This window comes from Magnolia sinica, chromosome 5 (genome assembly GCF_029962835.1).
Source record: "Magnolia sinica isolate HGM2019 chromosome 5, MsV1, whole genome shotgun sequence".
In the NCBI taxonomy this organism is placed as follows: domain Eukaryota; kingdom Viridiplantae; phylum Streptophyta; class Magnoliopsida; order Magnoliales; family Magnoliaceae; genus Magnolia; species Magnolia sinica.
In genome coordinates this window covers 110,418,201-110,438,807 of record NC_080577.1, presented here as the reverse complement: position 1 = coordinate 110,438,807, position 20,607 = coordinate 110,418,201, and the positions used below count along the sequence as shown (strand labels likewise).

The 20,607-nt window shown below is 38.6% G+C and overlaps 1 protein-coding gene across 1 annotated transcript in view; it reads right to left on the bottom strand.

Annotated features, from left to right (window-relative positions):
- Window positions 1-2,600, bottom strand: part of LOC131247153 (uncharacterized) — a 35,996-nt gene extending 33,396 nt beyond the window's left edge. The window contains exons 1-2 of the mRNA XM_058247585.1: window positions 2,328-2,600; window positions 321-531 (exon numbers count right to left, since the gene is read on the bottom strand). Of these exons, the coding sequence (XP_058103568.1) occupies window positions 321-531; window positions 2,328-2,492 (376 nt within the window). The 5' untranslated portion in view covers window positions 2,493-2,600. The remainder of the gene's footprint in view (window positions 1-320; window positions 532-2,327) is intronic.
- Between the last annotated feature and the right edge of the window lie 18,007 nt (window positions 2,601-20,607).

Sequence of the window (20,607 nt, the reverse complement as noted above, 5' to 3'; positions counted from 1 at the left end):
ATCCTGGGTCGGATTCACAAGTTTTCATGTTTCATTATACATTATATAATCCATCTCATCGTTTATAGTTTCTTTCCAAAAAGAAACATCTTAAGATCTAAGGGCATCATCTATTGTTACTGGATCATTTCAAGACGATATCATGGCCTCTTCTATTTATCATCCCGACTTTGTTCGAATAACACCGTAACCCCGTCGAAATTCTTGTAATGGAAACAATTAGAGATGTTGTAATTTATTCGCTCCGAAAAAAAAGAAAAAAGAAGGAAGAATCAAGTAAAGAAGTGGTGAGAAGAATAACTGTTACTGAATTGGAATACCTTTCTCTCCAATGTATCCACGTTGCCTCTTCCCTTTCTTTGTGGATCCTCCAACGTTGCATATGGAGTCGATGTTCTTCTCGGAGAAGCCTCTTTCATTGTTGAATAGAAGTAGAGTGGAGTCGGCGCCGGTTTCAGTGATGTCTTTTGATGTGATGACAAACTCCAGCGATGGATCCACGCCAGTCAAGTACTCATTATCTTCCGCATTCTGTAAAATTCATAATCCAAATTCATTTAATTGCATCAACCCCTCATGATTGAATCAGCCTGATTTTAAACCAAGAGATCTATGTGGTGGGGCCCGCCTATTGGACGGCTCATGCACATGTGGCATGTTGACACGTGTATAGAAGATGGGCCATAACTTATGGTCGAGTGAAGTGTATGTGAACATTCCTTTACAAGGATGAAATGGTGAAAGAAACAAGGAATAAATGTGTGACAGTTAAGTTAGTTAAAATGATGAAGTGGTTAATTTTTCATTATTGACTGATTCTTATCGCTTAAAGGTCAAGAAAAGAAAATGGTAAATGGTGGAATCTCCGTCAATCCAACGGTTAGGATCATCCCATATCCATATGATTCAAGGATAGCCGCACATGCATCGTGGGACCAGTCCAGTAAGTGGCGCCGATAATGGACCATTTATATGATACATGCCCAGTCACGGACGGCTTGAAAGAGCTTTCCTATATATAGCGTACTTGTGTATAGGCAGCTCATGGACAAACAAGCACGTAGTTATGAGATCCAATCCATCTATCAGGGGTCCCTACTAATAGATTCCCTGTTCCTCGAGTCTGATCAGTCAAAAAAAAAATATATATCAAGATGGCTACGGTTTATATAGAACAAATGTACAGCTATGGAAGCTTGGATGAAGTTTTCTAAGCCGTCCACTCATTTCTAACATCATGGCCCACCTGATGAGTGTACAAGCTTCATTTTCTAACCTAGAATATCTTTAAGTCTGACCCACCTGGTGACCGACTTTAATATTGTAACTGTCTGCCATGCTGGCACAGGTGGTTCCATGGAGTAGGACGCGGATTGGGTACTGCCCCGCCCATCTTTAGATAGGAACGGACAGGGCCGCTGAGGGGCTGTCGTGATGAATGGATTGTATCCAAGCCGTCCATACATTTTTTTCATATCATTGTAAGGTATATGCCCAAAATGGAGACAGATCCAAGGCTCAAGTGGACCACACCACAGGAAGCAGCGGTGAAACCTTCCTAGGCACCACCGTAACGGTTAATTACCATCCAACCTGTTCACAAGGTCACATAGACCTGGATGAAGGTGGCTTTTTGATAAGTCCTTTGAAAAAGATACCTGTATGTTAATTCTATATTAATTAAGTAATTTTTAAAATAAAATTTCCTATATTATACTTTAGCATTTTAAAATCTAATTTTGATGACAAAATTCCTAAGGAGTTGCTTTTTGAGTAAGGATATTAAAAAAAAATAATAAATAAATTAAAAAAAAAAAAAACTCATTTATATATCTCTTTAAAAATTAGTGAAAATCAAGACTACATGGTACGTGTACAACATCCAAGCCATCTAACATATGCACCCTATTATGGAGATTGTATGAACAAAAAACCAAGCCAATCAAATGATCAGATGGGCTACACTTGAATATGGATGTTTTGAGTGGTCTATATTAACTTTTATAAATTGGTCCACCTCATGATTGGATCCCTAATATTTATTGTGTGGGTTCATGGAGGCATTATTTGGTAAAAAAATCCGAATCATGGAGGAATTTTCGCCATGAAAATCCCATTTAAATTCATTTCTTAAATTAAAATATATTTTTTTATTTTTAGCAAGATTTTCCTGCGAAATCACACGAAATTTTAAAATTCCCCAAGAATGGAATTAGTCACTGTGGATTAAGCCCCGTCCATTACGTTATGGGCCTGGGCCCAACATCCGGGTGGTGAAGCCCATCCAATTTGCAATTTTGAGAGAATTTATGGACAGAGAAAGAGACCTGAATGAGCTCCATGAGGAAATGAACGTCTTTAGTATACAGCTCGGTGGACAGATAATTAACGGCCTGATGTAAAGCTCCCGCTAGAGGATTTGGCTTTCCTCCGATCGAGAATGTCTCTCTCCTAATATACTCAATATGCTCTCTTGGCGTTCTCGTCTCCATCGCTACTCTCAGTTACGAAATACCGGAATAATATTTCTTATGGGAATCCAATTGCAGGAAATAAAAAACCAGAAAACGTATTTCTCTGCATTTCATTTCACTTCTTATATAGGAGAAGATATGCTTAGCGAAGAAGTAAAAAACATGGAAAAGCCCAAAAAGCCACCGAAAGAGAATCACTGAGAGCGAGGGAAAAACTAATCGCACTCGCTCGAGTGCACTTTGAAATTCCGCACGCCTCGCACGTGGAAACTGGAATACGAGTAATTCATCAGGACTCGGATTGCGTACTTCTGTGGGCCCATCATGATGTATGTGTTTTATCCACACCGTCCATCTATTTTGTACCCTCATTTTAGTGCATTTCCTCAAAAATGTGATAGATCCAAAACTCATGTGGACCATACCATATGAAACAGTTTTTGATTAAACGCTAGACCTCTATATGGCCTACTCAATAGTTTTTTATTATTTTTTATTTTTTCTACACACCCCGACACGCGGATTTCACCTCTTATAGATGCCTGAACTCTTGACCAGGTGTTAAAACTCCTTAGAGCCTACCACTCGAGCAAGAGCAAGGATCCAGTGGGCCTTACAAAGGTTTTAATTGTAAGTGTTCAATTACCAATGTTTCCCGTGCTGTGATCCATCTGATATTTGGATTTGCCTGATTTTTGGGCTTGGGGTAATTCGCTAAAAATGAGTTAACAAAATGGAAAGATGATGTCGATAAAATTCATACATAATGGCAGGGCCCACGGAGCTATTCCAGCAGCACCGAGTTCCTACCTGGGTGCTGTGTGCTATACTACTCAATCCGTGTCTAATTCAGCATCCTATAACACTATGTAGGTGACACGTGTGGAGAAAACAGGCCCGTGTGATTATCAGGTTGGGCGTACCTGTAGAAAAAATGAACGGCTAGTAGAGATTTAACTATCGGTTCAACTTCTGTGAGCATGCGTGGCCCACCTGGTGATCATATTTGCGTGGTTTGAGGTCATGGAATACACACAATTAGGATCGACTAAGACATGCCTCAATTTAGTACACGTGTGACGCGAGTGCGATTAGTTCTCATCCAATGAGGTTCGCTTGAATACATCCGGACATTTGCAGTATCATACGGGGGACTTTGGCCATTGGAATCGAATTTTTCAATAATCCAGACCGTTTATGTGATAAGTATTTTCTTGGATGGCATATTTATGAAAATTTTATGAGATTAAATGTTTTAAACCTTTGACTGAACAAAGTTTATGGTAGACGTCCATATTCAAAGTAAAAGAGCCAAATTTCAATGTATTGAAATAATATAATTTGAAGTATTTTTTATTATCCACTGTAAAATGAGATAGTAATCATATAAACGGTTTGGATCATATTATAACGACCTATATTACAATACGTCAGGACGTATTTAAGGCTTCGAGAAAACCTGGGGAAGTTTTGAATAGAAAAAATTAGCATGCAGATAAGGTCTGGCTTTTTGTTTTTTTAGCTCGAATTTGATTCGGATATTTAGGGCATGGAATTTGATTTTTTTAATGAAATATTCCCTGCTTATTAGGATAAAGCAGTTGAAAAATATAGAAAGATTTTCATCTTCCTAATTTCGTTTATACAAATAGTATTGTACGGTGATAATTAAGGTTTTTTCGAATTGAAACAAAAAAACATACCTAGGAAGCGCACTTTTGAATACGTTAAGGGCAGGGATCTAAAGTGCACCTGTAAGTGTACTCAGCATTACAAGCGGAGACGACGCATGCGTGGAAAATATCGGGGCGCTCGTCCTTCGATCCCAACTTCATAGTTGAAATTATTGGAAAAAAATAAAAATCACGATGTTACGATAACATTGTTTGGAAAAGGTGTTCCTTGAATTTGGACCGTTGGTATATTTATAATATGCGTTGTGCTCGTTCGGCCCATATGGTGAACATTTCAGCCTGAGTTTGCAGATAATGGACCTTAACAATGAATATTAGCAGTTCAACTGCTTGGATATTTCATAAGTGTGACTCCTTTTCACGTATGATGCGAATACACTCGAGCGTTTTGTAACGGTGAGGAAGAGTGGGAAAGTAATTCAAAGGAACATTTGATTCAGACTATGTACGGTCTCGTGCTGTAAAAACATTGTGAGTCGGCGTTGACACTTTACTAGTAGGGACATTTCTCGGGAGAAATAGTAAGCTACGGAGAAACTCGCGAGGAGAGATTGAAGATGTGGATTTCGTCACACGTGCAACATCGGGACATTTCTACGAGATCATGTCCATTCATTTAGTATAAAATACGTTATTATCAAAATAGAAATATATTCATTTACTTGATAGATCCTATACGAGGAAAATAAACGGTTAGGATAAAAAGTTTACACTACATTATATATAGCGTGTGATATGTGGACCGATTGATAACCGTACCATCTTAGATTATTTTATTATAAATTTCACACTACTAACCAATAGTTTAACGGTTCAGATTTCTCAAACGTTTGCTGAGTTAGTTCGTTTCCCGAGATTCACTTCTTCAACCTTTCCTCGCTTGAATGGTTCAGGAACTTCTTTCTGGAGGAATTTGCCTTTACGCAAGCGCATCAACGACGAAGTGGACGCGGTTTGGCCAGTGACCGCAACATCAGCCAGCTAGCCGCTGTCAAAGCTCTGTGGGTCCCCCCATAATGTATGGGTTTTATCCATGCCGTCCTTCCAGGTTTCCAGCTCATTTTAGAGCATGATCCCAAAAATGAGATAGATCCAAGTCTCAGGTGGACCACATCAGGAAAGCAGTGTTGACTGAATGTCCACCATTAAAAACTCTCTAGGCCCACTGTAATGTTCATTTTCCATCCAGCCTGTTGATAAGGTCACGAAAACCTGGATGAAGGATAAAGATAAATATCAGCTTGATCCAAAACTTCTGGCCCCGCCAAAAAGTTTTTAACGGTTAGCATTCAATCCCCGATATTTCTTGTAATCTGGTCCACTTGATATTTGGGTCTAGATCTGCCTCATTTTGGGATCGTTTTCTAAAATGAGCTGAAAATTTTATCGGTGTGGATAAAACAGATACATATGGTATTCCACATTTTAATGATCAAGATTACAAAATTGTGGGTCCCAGTTGTTACCAGTATATACTTTGAAAAGAAAGAGGTCACGTAACATATAATCGCTTCACCGTTTCCTCACCTGCGAAGCTTTGAACCGTCGATATGCAAACGAAGCATCTTTTCACTTTGTACTTTTTCCAAAACTTTCGATACCGAGGCTGAGAATCTCGGGAAGGGACGCGGATTGGGTACTAAATCGGAGGTGTACACGAACCGAACTCGCTCGACTCAACTCTAGAAAGGTCGATACGAGTCGGTTCGAATACGAGTTCCAGACGAGCCGAGCTAATTGAAGTTGAGTTCGAGCTGGCCCTAGCTTGGTTCGACTCTCAACTCGAATCGAACTCAGATCAAACCAGTTCAGTGACTTGATTACTTTGATATTGATGTTGCTGACCAAATGTTAGATGAAATGACTCAACGAAGTGTGGCTTGTGGCAAGGAAGGTATGCATATGAAACCAATACCTGATTTTTATGTGGCTTAGAACATGTTTAATAAAATACCTGTAAAACCATTGCTGTTGTATTAAATACAATGAGATTTTGAAGGTGCGGTCTATATGTTTGTGAAAATGCTTCAAAGGTGAACTCGGCTTGAACTGGCCCAAGCTGCTAACCAAACCGAGCTGAGCTAGCCAGTTAGGCTCGAGGACCGAGCTGAGCCGAGTTTGAGCTGAGGTCAGCTAGTGGCCGAGCCGAGTCGAGCTAAGGCCAGCTCGACTCGGTTCGACTCAATGTACACCCTTAGGTACTATCCTTGCCTATCCCGAAATCGACACTGGCAGGGTCTGTAAGGGGCCATCGTGTTATGTGGCTTTTATCCATTTTTTTCTTATTATTCTATGGTATAAGCTCAAAATTGAGGTGTATTTAAAGTTCAAATAGACCACATAGTGGGGATTAAACGCCTACCATTGAAAACTTCTTAAGGGCCATTAAATCAAGCTGATTATTTGTGTTTTCCCACTACCCAAGTTAATTATGAACTGGTTGGAAGGCAAATAAACATCAAGATGGGCCCTAGAAAGGTTTTAATTGGTGGGCGTCGTTATCATCTAACATCGCTTCTTCTTGTGGTGTGGTGCACTTGAGCCTTGGATTTACTTTATTTTTAAGATTATATTGCAAAATGAATGGACATGAGAGATCATATATTTATCCTCTCAATTATACAAGTTCTTGTGCATTCAAAGGTTTAATTGATCTAATTACATATATCGTTTGGATGTGAGGTGACTAAGGAACTAAGGATGAATACATGCTTAAAGAGGAGGAATTAAAGCTCAAAAGAATTGATGATGAAGGATTGAAGGTTTAATGATTGATATTAAAGACTTAAAATGTTAAGGATAAAAGGAAACATAGTGAAGAACAACTAGAAATCAATTTGAAAAAGTAATAGAAGAAATTTGTAAACATTCGACCAATCAAACAATAGTTTCTACCGATTGAAGATGGTCAACCTATTGAGGAGATGGATCAAGCGGTGAAAAAACACAATAAAAATTCTCTGCATAGGTTTTAGCATTTTTGATTAGTTGATGGAAACGTTTGACTGATCGAATGGAAATCAAATTTAGGTAATATTTCATTGGACACTTTTTGCTAATTTCGATCGGTTGACATATATGCTCGACAAGTTGAAATGGAGAGGAATTTCAAAAGCTTGTTACTAGACAGTTTCATGCAGCTTCGACCTATGTTTTCGATGGGTTGATAAGACAGGTCGACGATGTGTGGAGTTGCCTAATTTAAGTTGGTTTTCATATTTTCTACATGGTTGTGAAAGTTGGAGTTTTAAACCTATTAAAAGGGGTTCTTTTGCACAACCCTAAACAGATCTTAGGGCTTGGGACACAGATTAAGGAGTGGTGGAGCTTTTTCGGAATCATCATCCATCCTTAATCTTTAGTTATAATTTGTTTTCTAGTTTCCTTTTTATTTTTATTTGAGATGCTAGTCATGTTTGGCTAATCTTTTAGCTAAGACTAATGAATGAACATTTTAATGGATATTTGACATTTAAATTCGTTTTCAATTAAGGTTTTAATTATTTATGTTGAATTATGATTAGAAGTGACTAAATTCTTAGATTGAAGAAGAAATTAATTTATAAAGTTGATTGATCTATCGTTGCCTCTGGGTACATTGGATGCTTTCAATTCCCTGCGATGTAATTGTCTATATCTTCATAAGAAATCAAATTTATTATGATTCTAATATAGTTTGGATGTTTATTATTGATTATATTATTTTATCTTCCGATTAGAATAGATCGAAATCCAGTTCTATTTGAGTTATTAACTCGAGAAGATGAATTAAGTTCAGATTCCATTGATTGAGGATTCTTGGATCCTTAGTCCATTTTATTAATTGTTTAAAACCCTTCTACTTCGCTGGATTAAAAATCTAGACAAAACCTGGTTGGTGCTAAGTGTATTCTCATCAAAGTTCTCATTAATCAACTTCAGTCTCATCGAGTTATTATTGCATCTCATCCCTACACTTGGGGTTGTCAACCCTTGGGTTCGATCAGTGAGGCATATACCAGAGTAAGATAGTGTGGCGGAACATGTGATCAAACTCTTTTGGAAAGATCCTGAAGTATATTGAGTAATGTTAGGTTGGGGAATGAGCTATGGGCTGAAGCCGTTAATACAACTTGCTATTTAGTGAACCGATTTATGTCTACACAAATTGATTATAAAATTTCTGAGGAGGTATAAAGTGGTTAGTAAGTTATCTACTCGGGGCTGCATAATTTTTGTTGTGATGCTTACTTTCATGTATTGTCAATTAAGAGAGATAAGCTATATGAAAGGGAGAAAAAGTGTACTTTTGTTGGTTATAGTAATGGTATAAAAGGATACAAATTGTATGACCAAATTTCGTGAAAAATCATATTTAGCCGGGACGTCAAGTTCGATGATGATTTCCTATTCCGTAAAGATGAGCATAAGGAAACCAAAAAAATCGATTGTTGACATTGAAACAGATGAAGTTGAAACACTTAAAGAAGTTGAACTGCATAAAGAGGTACATGAAGAGGTGTTTGCACTACCTATCAAGAGAAATCTACTAAGGAATCGTGAGGTACCATTATGATACATGAATGACTCAAATGTTACATTTGCTCTCATTACAGATAAAATGGATCCATTTACCTTACATGAAGCGTTAGATGACACAAATCTTGAGAAGTGGAAAGCAATGATGCATGATGAGATAAATTCTCTGTATAAGAACGAAACATGAGAGCTAGTGGAGCTACTCGTTTAGCGGAAAGTGATTGGGTGCAAATAAAATTTTCACAAGAAATTGAATATATAAAAGGTGAGACTGGTTGCAAAGAACTATGCTAAAAAAGAAGGCATCAACTTTAGTGAGATATTCATGCATGTGGTTAATCAAGTATCTATTAGATTTGTATTGGTGTTGGTTGCCCAATACAGTTTGAAATTTAAACAGCTGGAAATGAAGACTGTGTTTCTATATGAGTAACTAGAATAATATATATACATGAAACAACCTGAAGAATTCGAAGGGGGGCATGGAATAAGGTTTGCATGTTAAAGATGTCGTTGTACAGCTTGAAACAGTCGCCTAGGTAGTGGTACAAAAAAATTTATTCTTTCATGTCAAGCCAACCATTTATCAGAAATGAGTTAGATCATTGTGTCTACTTCATATCACTAAGTGATGGAAACTAATTATTTCGGTATTGTATGTTGATGATGTGCTTATTGCTAGCTATATCATATCTGAAATTAACATATTAAAGGCTCAGTTATCCATGACATTCGAGATGAAAGATTTGGGGTTGCAAAAAAGGATTTTCGGCATTGACTTGCATAAAGACAGGGAAATGAGTAGGTTGTGGTTGTCTTAGGAATAGTATCTTGAAAAGGTCTTGGTAAAGAAAATCAGTATGTCTCATGTGCCCTACTCGAGAGTGGTTGACAATCTTATGTATGTCATGATTCGTATTAAACTAGATATTTTACATGCAGTGAGTATTATGAGTGGATGCGTGTTAAACTCTGACAAGCAACACTATGAGGCAGTAAAATGACAACTTCGTTACATACGAGTTATGATGGACTATGTCTTGACATTCGAAAAATCTAATGAGAGACTTGTAAATTATGTGGATGCGGATTATACTGGTAATGTGGAAAATAGATTGTCAATTTTCAGTTATTCGTTCGTGTTGGCAGGTTGAGTGACCGGTTAGATGTCAAAACTTCAGTCTGTGGTTGCTCTTTTTACAACTGAAGCGAAAGAATTCAAGGAAGTTGTTTGGTTGAAAGGAATGATGAATGAATTAGGGCTTCAGCTTTAAAAAGAAGTTGTGCTTATGTATTGTGACAACGAAAGTGCGATCAATTTGGTAAATAAATCAGTGTACCATTCCCAGACTAAACACATTGATGTTCGTAATCATTTTTGGTAGAGGAATGCCATATTACTCTTAAGAAGATTCACACCAGTGAAAATCCTAAGGACGTTACGAAGGTTATTATTCAGGCAAAGAAGTTCAGGTTTTGCTCAACTTCTCAGGACTTGATAGGGAAGGAATGAAGATGGAGTGTGTACAAAAAGTGATGATGATAGTGCTACTATGAAGGAGAGTAGATATAGAGATAACAATGTCGAACAGTTGAGGTGGAGAATTAAAGCCATGGTGGAGATTATTGATAGAGTGCCTTTAATCGGGTGCAATGATGTTCAACGCCTGAGATCTATTTCAGTTGATCGAGAAACTTTGTTGATGTCTCATTTAACTGAATGTGCGATCAAGCGAAATGCGAAAGTGCAGGTTTTTGTTTCTAATTTTGTAAGTGTATAAATAGACTTTTAATTACATAATTAGGGTACGATGAAAGGAGCTTAGCAAGTTTTCAAGGGTTTTGAGTGATAAGTTAGGGTTTCTCATTTGTAAGTTGTTTTATCTCTTATAACTTTCTGTTCATAATGGATTGTTTGTCGCTTGGTGTTGTGGCTTTTTCCTATAAAAGTTTTTCTACGTAAAATTTGTATGTTCTCTGTGATTTTTTGAATTTTTATTTTCCTATTGCTTTGTATGATTCCATCCGAGGTTGCTTTCACGACAGACAAGTTGTGTTAAGGCTTGTCACGATCCCGACAGTAAAAAAAGAAAATATTTTATTAGTGCATATGAGATTTAAATCTCAACTAAATCCCATCAACCACTACATGCAAGTAAGCAATTGCGAATTTTTAATCTCAACCAATTCCCATCAACCACTACACAAATAAGCAATTAGAAAAAGGACATTCATTTAACTCTGCGGCTATAAATCCATCTCTATAATTCAAATCTCAATGAAACCATCTATTAAGAAGGAAATTCACCCTTTTGATCATGAAAACCACAATCACATTTGCAAATAAATCCATAAACCAGTCCAGCTCATGGGCATTGTGATGAATAGAAAGGGAGAAAAATCAAGTTGGACATCGTTTCTCAGATGTTGTTGTACTCGATGAACCAAAGGATACATATCAAATGGTGTACAAGCAACAGGTCATTCATAACTCATCATTTGCCAAAGAAAATCGAGCGTGACTTAGCTGTGACCCTTGAACATAGGGCCCACCTCGATGTATGCATTGTATATCCATATCATTCATTCGTTTTACCAGCTTATTTTAGTCTATGGTCCTGAAGCTAAAGCAGATATAAATTTTAAGTAGACTACACCATAGGAAAAGGAATAGGAGGTATTTCAAATTTACCCTTTAGATATGCTTTGAAATCTCAACAAAATGCAAAATGACATATGTAATAAAGGTGTTTCTAGGCTACTAATCCACTAGATACATGACACACTTATGATACCCAAAAAACAATCCAATTATCAGTACAACACTAAAATCACATCAATAAAAAATGATTTAAATAATTTAGGTTAAAAAAATTGAGTCATTTGTTTATAATCTTTGCATGAAGGCTTAAAATTTCTTCTTACAATCATTTTAACAAATATCATGAAGTCCTGTCAATATAATGAATAATTCCAATGCCCACCAAATACTAGTGCATTTCTCCGAATGTAAATGAGGATTCAGAATCAATGTAATTGTGATTTGGACTCTAATGCATTTCAAATCCAAGCTCCCAAACGGGCCCATACACTCTTTCCTGTGTAGGTATCTCTCTTTTAACTGTCGAAACTTCTTTCCAACCTAGGTCTCTCTCGAATAGACTCGAATCTGCTAGCTCCTGAATTAAATTGTAGAAGGTTTTGATTTTCAGCGTTTGGAACATTTCGTTGTTTGGTCGTTTGATCTGTGCAGATCGAACGGAGGTCGACGAAAGATGTGGGGATTATATGGCGAAAGTTCGGATACAGAGGCTTTTCTTCTTCGGTACAAGAAACAGAAACATCTTTTATATATTTAGCCACAAATCACTTTCATTGGATAATCTAGACTAATTATTTGATTACGGTGATTCTGGCCCAAATTTTGGTATGGCTTGGGCCCACTCTCCTCAAAAATTTGATATTTTCCTCGAACTTATGCGGTAAAGAATTCCTCCCCTGCCCTCTTTTTTAAAAAATAATAATAAATAAAATTTCGCCCTGAAAATGGGAAACAGATTTGGCTACTCCCCCTGCCAATAGCCTGATGGCTGGTGGTTGGTGTTATGTGGGACCCACCTTGATGTATGTATTTCATCCATTCCGTTAATCCATTTTTATAGATCATTTTAGGGCATTATCACAAAAATTAGAGGGATATAAATCTCAGGTGGACCACACCATAGGAAAACAATAGTGATTGGATATCCGCCATTAAAATCCTCATAAGGCCCACTCTACTGTTTATTTGACATCCAATATGTTGATTAGGTCAAACAGGCATGGATGAAGGGGAAAAACAAATATCATCTTGATCCAAAACTTTTATGGCCCCAAAATTTTTTTAGTGGTCTACGCTCAATCAACACTGTTTACGTTAATGTGGTCCACTTGAGATTGGGATATACCTCATTTTTGGTCTCATGCCATAAAATGATCTGGAAAAATAGATGGACAGCATGGATGAAACACATACATCATGTTGGGGCCCACAGAGCACTAACCACCAGCCATTAGCCGGTGGTAGGGAGTAGCCAATCCGTTTCCCTCAAAATGGGAGATCTGAGGGAAAAAGAGACAAGGCAAGAGGAAAGAGTCTGATCCGGTGTTTCCTAGAGTCAGGAACTCCGATCCAGTGTTTCTTAGAGTTAGGAACTCCCTGACTCCAGGAATTTCATTGGTCCAGCTCCACCCCAGTACCACGTAGGCAATTTTTTAACATATAAAAAAAAAAAATCCTACCAAAATATCTAACGGAGACTGACGGAGAGAGATGTGGATTGCGTCCTACCACCACCCAGACATTATGTTGAGGGTCAAATATTGTATATTAGACCCCAGTTATTACTTAGTTTTATGTACATGATAATGCTTAAATGTTCTATTTTAATCATGTTTTTGTTGCAAGGTGAATTTAAGAGCTTGGATTGAAAAATGGTACTAAAGGCATGGATTTGATGCTCAAGAATCACCAAGGCAAGGGACAGATCTTAGGGGACTGAGCTTGAAGAATTCACGCGCCAAATATCCGAGAAAACCCAGTGATTGAAGATAAAGAGGTCTGAAAATCATCCTGAATGCAAGATTACAGGGTTTCCACCATCTGCTGGACTCGAAACTTTATATTTAGTCTAAGGATTATAAAGTAATCGTACACGTAAAATTTCAGCCATTGGATCTTTTTTTAAGTGGCCCAACGAAAAGATCAGCCACAAAACCATTGATTTGGGGCCCACCTGATCTCTGGATATGCTTCAATTTTGGTCTCAAACCCTCAAATCATATGGGAAACAGAATGGACGGTGAAAATTTCTCATGAACATCACAGTGGACCCCACGTACATCGGTGCGTGTGCATGGAAGGTCCACACCCGCACTGCACCAGACTGGAGAGTGCGGTCAAGGGTCTTTGACCCGACTCCCATCGCCCTTTCGCACAGCGTCCGCATGAACGGATGTTGTGATGTGTGGTGGCCCACCACCGTTGATCAATTCGATGATTTGAACCGTCCATTCGATCCGAAAGGTGGGGCTGACCATAGCCATGGTGACCTTCTACGACCATGCACGTGCATGCATGAAGGCCATGTTCAAACGCAGGATGAACGGCAGGAAGATTTGATCCCCTGGGCCGCACAAAACTCGAGTAAAACCATCCATTCATGACTGAAATTTTTTAACAAATCCAATGGACGGGGTGGATTTCTCTGATGACATCGATCATGGCCCCACTGATAATGAAAAATCTGATTTTCGCATGTATTACGCACTAACGTGCGTCTGGAGAGACCTGGACGATCCGGGCCGTTCTGCGACTGTGGCCAGGATTGGACCAATGATCTTAGCAGTTCAAAACTCTCCCATGGGACTTCCGATCAATCCTAAGGAGCCTGAATGGAATGGATTCCGCAGCAGGTCTCTGTTTTGCTGAAAATCGGTTGCGTCAGACGATTTCGCTGCGAAAAGAGGTTCCGCAAGTTTCACTGTGAAAGGAATGCGTAAGTTTACGCACTCCACCACCGACTCTCTCCAGCTGACCTTCCTTTATCTATAAAAGGAGAAAAGAAGAGAGAGAGAGAGAGAGAGAGAGAGAGAGAGAGAGAGAGAGAGAGAGAGAGAGCGATCATCAGACCGGCAACCATGGAGGCAAGACGGATTAAAGAGAGAGAGAAGGACGGCTGGCCAAGCTCCATCATCAAGAGTTCTTCCTTCCTCTTCCTTTATTTTTATTTTTTTTTAGAGATTCTTAGTTAATCATGTCCATGGTTGGCTAAACCTCTTAGCTAGGGCTAAGAGGTGAAGCTTGTAGCTTGATTGGGATGTTGGCTCTGCTTTGATTCATATCTTGTTGAACCTTATAGATTCTAGTTTGATTATAAGGAATATTTTTAGTATTTAATGGTTTGTTATGACTCAAATTACAATGGATTTGCGATTGCTTTGAATATCTTCTTTTTCCTGAATTGAGATTATGAAATTATGCAGTCCTATTGTTCACCATCGTCCTTTGGGCATGGTAGGGTGATGGAATCATTCCTAACTTTCACAATTCTCTTATAATTGGTTGTGGGTTTGGTAAATTGTTATTGTTTGCCTTGTCTCCTGGGCATGATTAGGTGACGGAATCACTTCCAAATCTTCACCACTCTCATCTATTGATGATTAGATCCATGAGAAGTTCAGAGATCTAACAAATTTCTTCTTACCAATTGGATATGATATGACTATGATTCCAGTTGTGTCCTTGAATCAATGTAAGATAGCTTCCCAATTGTTACAAGTGGATCCTTGGCACCCTAGTTTCCTACCATTGAATTTTACAAGTTTTAGTTGCATATTTTACAATTATTCTCTTAACTTTTTCAGATTTAGATTACATCTTCTTCTAGTTCTATTTCTAGTTACTTTTAGATTACGTACAAGGTTTAGTCCCTGTGAATTCGATCTCGGTCTTACCGAGATTATTATTATATCGCGACCCTACACTTGGGGTTGTGAACACATTACTGTTCGGGCAGGGCTCTGTGGGGTCCACCTTGATGTAATAATCTTATCCACACCATTCATCATTTTGTTCGGATCATTTTAAGATATTATCTAAAAAACATAGCAGGTCCAAGGATTAAGTGGACCACAAAGTGGGGATTGAACGTCCACCATTAAAAACTTCCTGGGAGCTGGAGAAGTCTCAAATCAAGTTGATATTTGTTTTTTCACTTCATCCACGTCTAAATGACCTTATTAATAGGTTGGATGGTAAAAAAACATCACCAGCCCTTAGAAAGGTTTTAACGGTTGGTGTCATTACAACTGCATATTCTTTTTGTGTGGTCCACTGGAGCTGTGGACCAGCCTAATTTTTAGGATTATTACCTTAAAATGACCTGAGAAATGCGATGAACGGCATTGATAAAACTCTTACATTATGATGGACCCCACAGAGCCCTGCCCGGACGCATTACCGTCCGGGCGGGGGTAGACTCAGTCCGTGTTTGAAAGAGAGGGCTGCGGGGCTGCCCCCCAGGGGCATTGATAAAACTCTTACATCATGATGGGCCCCACAGAGCCCTGCCCGGACGCATTACGGTCCGGGCAGGGGTAGACTCAGTCCGCGTTTGAAAGAGAGGGCTGCCCCTCTCACGGCTCTTCCTACGTTGGGTTTTCTACTCTCGTTTTTTTCGCTGAAATCTTCCTTTTCTATGGCACTTGAGATGAATGTTGAAAGTCCTGAAATCTTCCTTTTCTATGGCACTTGAGATGAATGTTGAAAGTCAAATGCAGGCAGTTAGACTCCAAGGTTCTTCTTTGGAATCAATGAGTTCCATGGCAGTATGTTCAATACGTGAGGATTTCTCAAATGGTAAGATTCCATTCCGGTGAAGGTAGTTCCATTCAAGATCTTCATCATTTGAAATTGGTTAGATTCCTTTCTTTTTGATATTCATCATCTGAAACTGATAGGATTCCTTTCTTTAGCACATACCATAAAACACCCACAAAATTGGTCAAAAGAATGCAACAGTCATGACTCATTTGCAGTACTATGGATCTGATTGGTCCCAGTGAAGGTTGTTCCATTCCAGTTTTAACTTAGGCCTTGTTTGGGATGAAGGAAATGAGACTATGGATCTGATAAATCCATGAACTTATGAAATTTATGGATTTGCATTATATTTGGATTTGGCAAATCTCAAAGTCCACTGTTGACATGCAGCTTGTAGGAACAGATCATTGTCCATTCAACTCCGCACAGAAAGCTTTGGGCATTGATGATTTTCGGAAATTTGCAAATGGTGTCAATGGTATGTGTGATATTACTTCAATGCCCTGACTTGAAATGAACTTTGTGTCGTTCAACTTCTTAATTCTTGCATTATTTTTTATATTCCGAGATTTCAGGTATTGAATAGAGGATGCATATGGTTTGGGATACAATGGTGGTAAGCAGCCTTAATTTGATTCCAGTTTTTGATGTCTGTTTGCATACCACAATTTGAAAGGTTAGGATTCTGCTTTCCATGAGATTTTGGTCCTAGTATGTCGCAGTGGGGCCAACTAAGCAATGGTTTGAAATCTACATCATTGAACTATGAGGCCCACTTTTTGAACTGGAAAAGTTCAAGCATCATATTTCAATATGATGCGGTCCTGAATTCGAGTTTCTTAGACAAAAATAAAAAGGCTATAATGTAGATAACTGAAACATGGTGGATGTATAAGTTCATGATTTCTGTTTTTATGTGCGTATATATTAAATTGGAAATATTTCTTACGATGTGTTTAGACTGGGGCTATGTCCCAACTTTCTTGGATCATTCTGTTTTTTTTTTTTTTTTTCAATTAAAGAGGATTTGAATCCGAAAAAGTCAAAGTTTGGTTTCTCAGAAGTTTCACAGAGAGGATCCTCAAAATATTCAAAATCTGAATGATATTTGTCACACTGCTGACAGTGACGTACTACTAGGTTTAAACATAATCTGCTAGATTCTATGGATTCCTCAAAATATTGTGGGTTTTTATGATTATTTCATCTTGCTGATTCTTTCTTTATGCAGTTTTTGTCGCTACACTAACAAATGATTGAAAAAGGCTCCTACGCTTGTTTTTTCTTTGGGGTTTGATTGCAATTTTAGTTGAAACTCAGCCAGAGATAGCTCATAGGTTTGATTGAAAAAGGCTCCTGAGATGTCTGAATTCTAAATAGACTCGAATTGGTTTCCATTTCTTTTAAGCACTTGATTCAGTTTTTCAAGTTTAGGCTATGCTGTATTTTTGGGGCAAAAAAAATGTTAGGAAAAACTTGAGTTTTGATTAATGTTTAGTTGACTGGGCCAAGTTTTCTAACCAATCCTATTTACTACGTTTCCTTTTGCCTTTTTTGTCTTTTATTTACTTATGCATAAATGAAATTCTTGCATTTTGCTGGACTTAATTTTCCAGTTTGTTGATGAAATGGGTACGGAGTGATTGGAGTGAATGAATGAATGGAGACAGATTGCTGTGGAAGGTTGCTTCTGATAAGTGTCATAAATGGGTTTTCAAAGAACCTTCTGAATGTGAACCCAACATCTCTAACTACTGGACTTGAGACCACCTTTCTAGTTTATTTGATGAAATGTTTTAGGTATTGGCAGACTACTGGTCAAGCGGATAGTGTGGTCTCTTCCACTTGCTTGGCTGTACAGCTAGGGAGGAGGCAGTCAGTGTAAGTGTACTAGACCCCAGTGATATCCAGAGAGGAACTATACTGATATGTATACTTGATGAGTACTGACACGCTTGCTTTGCATCTCGCATACGACATTTGGCTACATAGGCCTCGCATTGCATGACCTTGGTATGGCCGATAGCATTTATGCCTTGCATTACATAGTTTTGATATAGTTGATAGCATTTATGGACTTACCCGCATATTTCCGCATTACTCTGTTATTGTACACTTGGCACTCGCTTTACACACACTTTCACCACCCTCTAATCTTTGTATAAGCTTATGCACGATAGATACTTGTAGGTGGCGTTAGGTTGCAGCAGCGTTGAGCTTGGAGCGTGCGGCCAAGCTTCTGAAGTTTCTTTTACTTTCATTATATTGTATTTCTCTTTCATACGCATTGTACTTAAAGTTTTTGATATAGTGGATATGTGGTGATGTTGTTTTGTGACTTGGTTGTGCTTGTGGTTATGCTCCATTACAAAAAAAAATTCATACTGAAAATCATCCTTGTAGGATCCCAGGATCGGAACTTGGCGTATGGGCGCTAGGAGCTGAGAATGGGGTATTATGGAGGTTGTCGGCACTGGATTCGGTGATCGAAGATTTTGTGAGCCCGATTTTCGAGTTTGGGGCGTGATACTATGTCTCTGCATTGCATAGTCGATCCGCATTGTATATTCTGATATTGAATGATTTATAGACTTGCAGTATTTCCACTTACTCTAATATCGTATGATTCGTGATCTTGACAACATTTCTGACATTGTATAATTATGGCATGATATTGAATACTTGGCACTTACCTTGTGCACATACTTTCACCACCCTCTAAGCTTTCTATAAGCTTATGCACGATAGATGCGTTCGGGTGGCGTTAGGTTGCAGTAGAGCAGAGCTTGGAGCATGCAGCGTTTTCTGGAGCTTTGATTTTTGATATATGTATTTCCCTTTCAGCATTGTATTCAAATGTTTATATTAGTGGATATGTGATGATGATATTGCCTTTGTGATTTGGGTATACTTGTGGTTATGCTTCTTATAAGACAAATGTACGTTGAAAAATCCTCCTTGTAGGATCCTAAGATCGGAACCTAGCGTATGGGCATTGGGAGCCGAGAATGGGGTACTACGGAGGCTGTCGGCACCGGATTCGATAATCGAAAAATTTGTGAGCCCGATTTCTGGGTTTGGGGCGTGACACCACCTAGGTTCCCAACGAAGTTCCTATGGAAGGCTTTCCCTCGACAATCGTGTACACAAGAGGGAAGTAGAGCGGATTAAGTGAAACCCCAGCCTCACCCAAGACTAAGAGGCCCTTAGCATGGAGCCCACCTTGATGTATGTATTCTATATCTTCGCTGCCCATTTGTTTTTCCAAATCATTTTGAGGCATTATCCCAAAAATGAAGTAGATCCAATTATCAGGTGGACCATGCCATGGGAAACAGTGGTGATTGACCACTAATGGGCCACCAAAGTTTTGGATCATGCTGATATTTATTTCTTCCCTTCATCTTGGCTTATGTGACATTATTAACAAATTGGATATCAAATAAACACTATGGAAACATTAAGGTGCCCCCCCTCCCCCCAAGAAATTTCTAATGGTACGACGTTCCATAACTATTGTTGCCTATGGTATGGTCCACTTGATTATTGGATCTGATTCATTTTTTGGAATATTGCCCTAAAATGATATGAAAAAACAAATAGATAGCGTGGATACAAAATACATACATCAAGTTGGGCCCACGATAAGGGTTGCACCGTCTTGGGTGAGGCTGGTCTCACCCCCTTCCCTTAGCGGATGGAAGCGGATTGTGTCCTACCCCTGCCCTGCTAGCAACCTAGATGGGGTCAACCACGAAATCTGCCTTGTCCATCCGTTTTGCAAGCTCATTTTAGGATATGAGATAAGAATGAGAGGAATCTAAGACTTAAGTGGGGCCCACTTTCTTTCTCCAATTTTATAGTAGGCATTTTTTTCCTCAGTTTTCCCTCTCGTAAGGTCCACTTGAGTCTTGGATCTGATTATTTCTTGTTGCATTTCTTAAAATAAGCTCAAATGACAAATAGACTGAGTGGATTTCTCACAAATATCAAGGTGGGTCCCACCTACATTGCCAGTGCAGGAACTTTATGCAAAGAAATCCACATCCAATTATGGTTGATCGGTGTGGCGCTCAAGGCAGGAGCAGTTTTGTCCCTTTAAAATTTTAAAAAAGTCTTCAAGGTCATACCATCAATATTTTTAAAAGACTTTTCTTTTAGAGCATTTGTTATACTGAAGCGCATAAAAGACCCTATCTATGTGAGCCCCACTACGTTGTCTATGACCTATAGATGAAATCCAGTCCGTCCATTAGGTGAGAACTCTCTTAAGTTGAGTGGACATGAAAAAAAAAAAATCATATGAGCAACACCGATGGGAGCAATGTAAAATATGCATCTAAAATCTCTAGGTTAATGGAGCGTGGCCCACCTGAGTTTTAGATCAGGCTAATTTTTGTATATTCACTTCATCCCTGTGAGTTACACCTGATGAAGGGGTTTGATGAAAGGTAAAAACCATTGTGACCCCACAACAAGCCTATGCTTGGCGTTCCATCCCTATTTCCTCTTATGGTGTGGTCCACTTGAGTTGTATCTGACTGACTTTTGGTTGCAA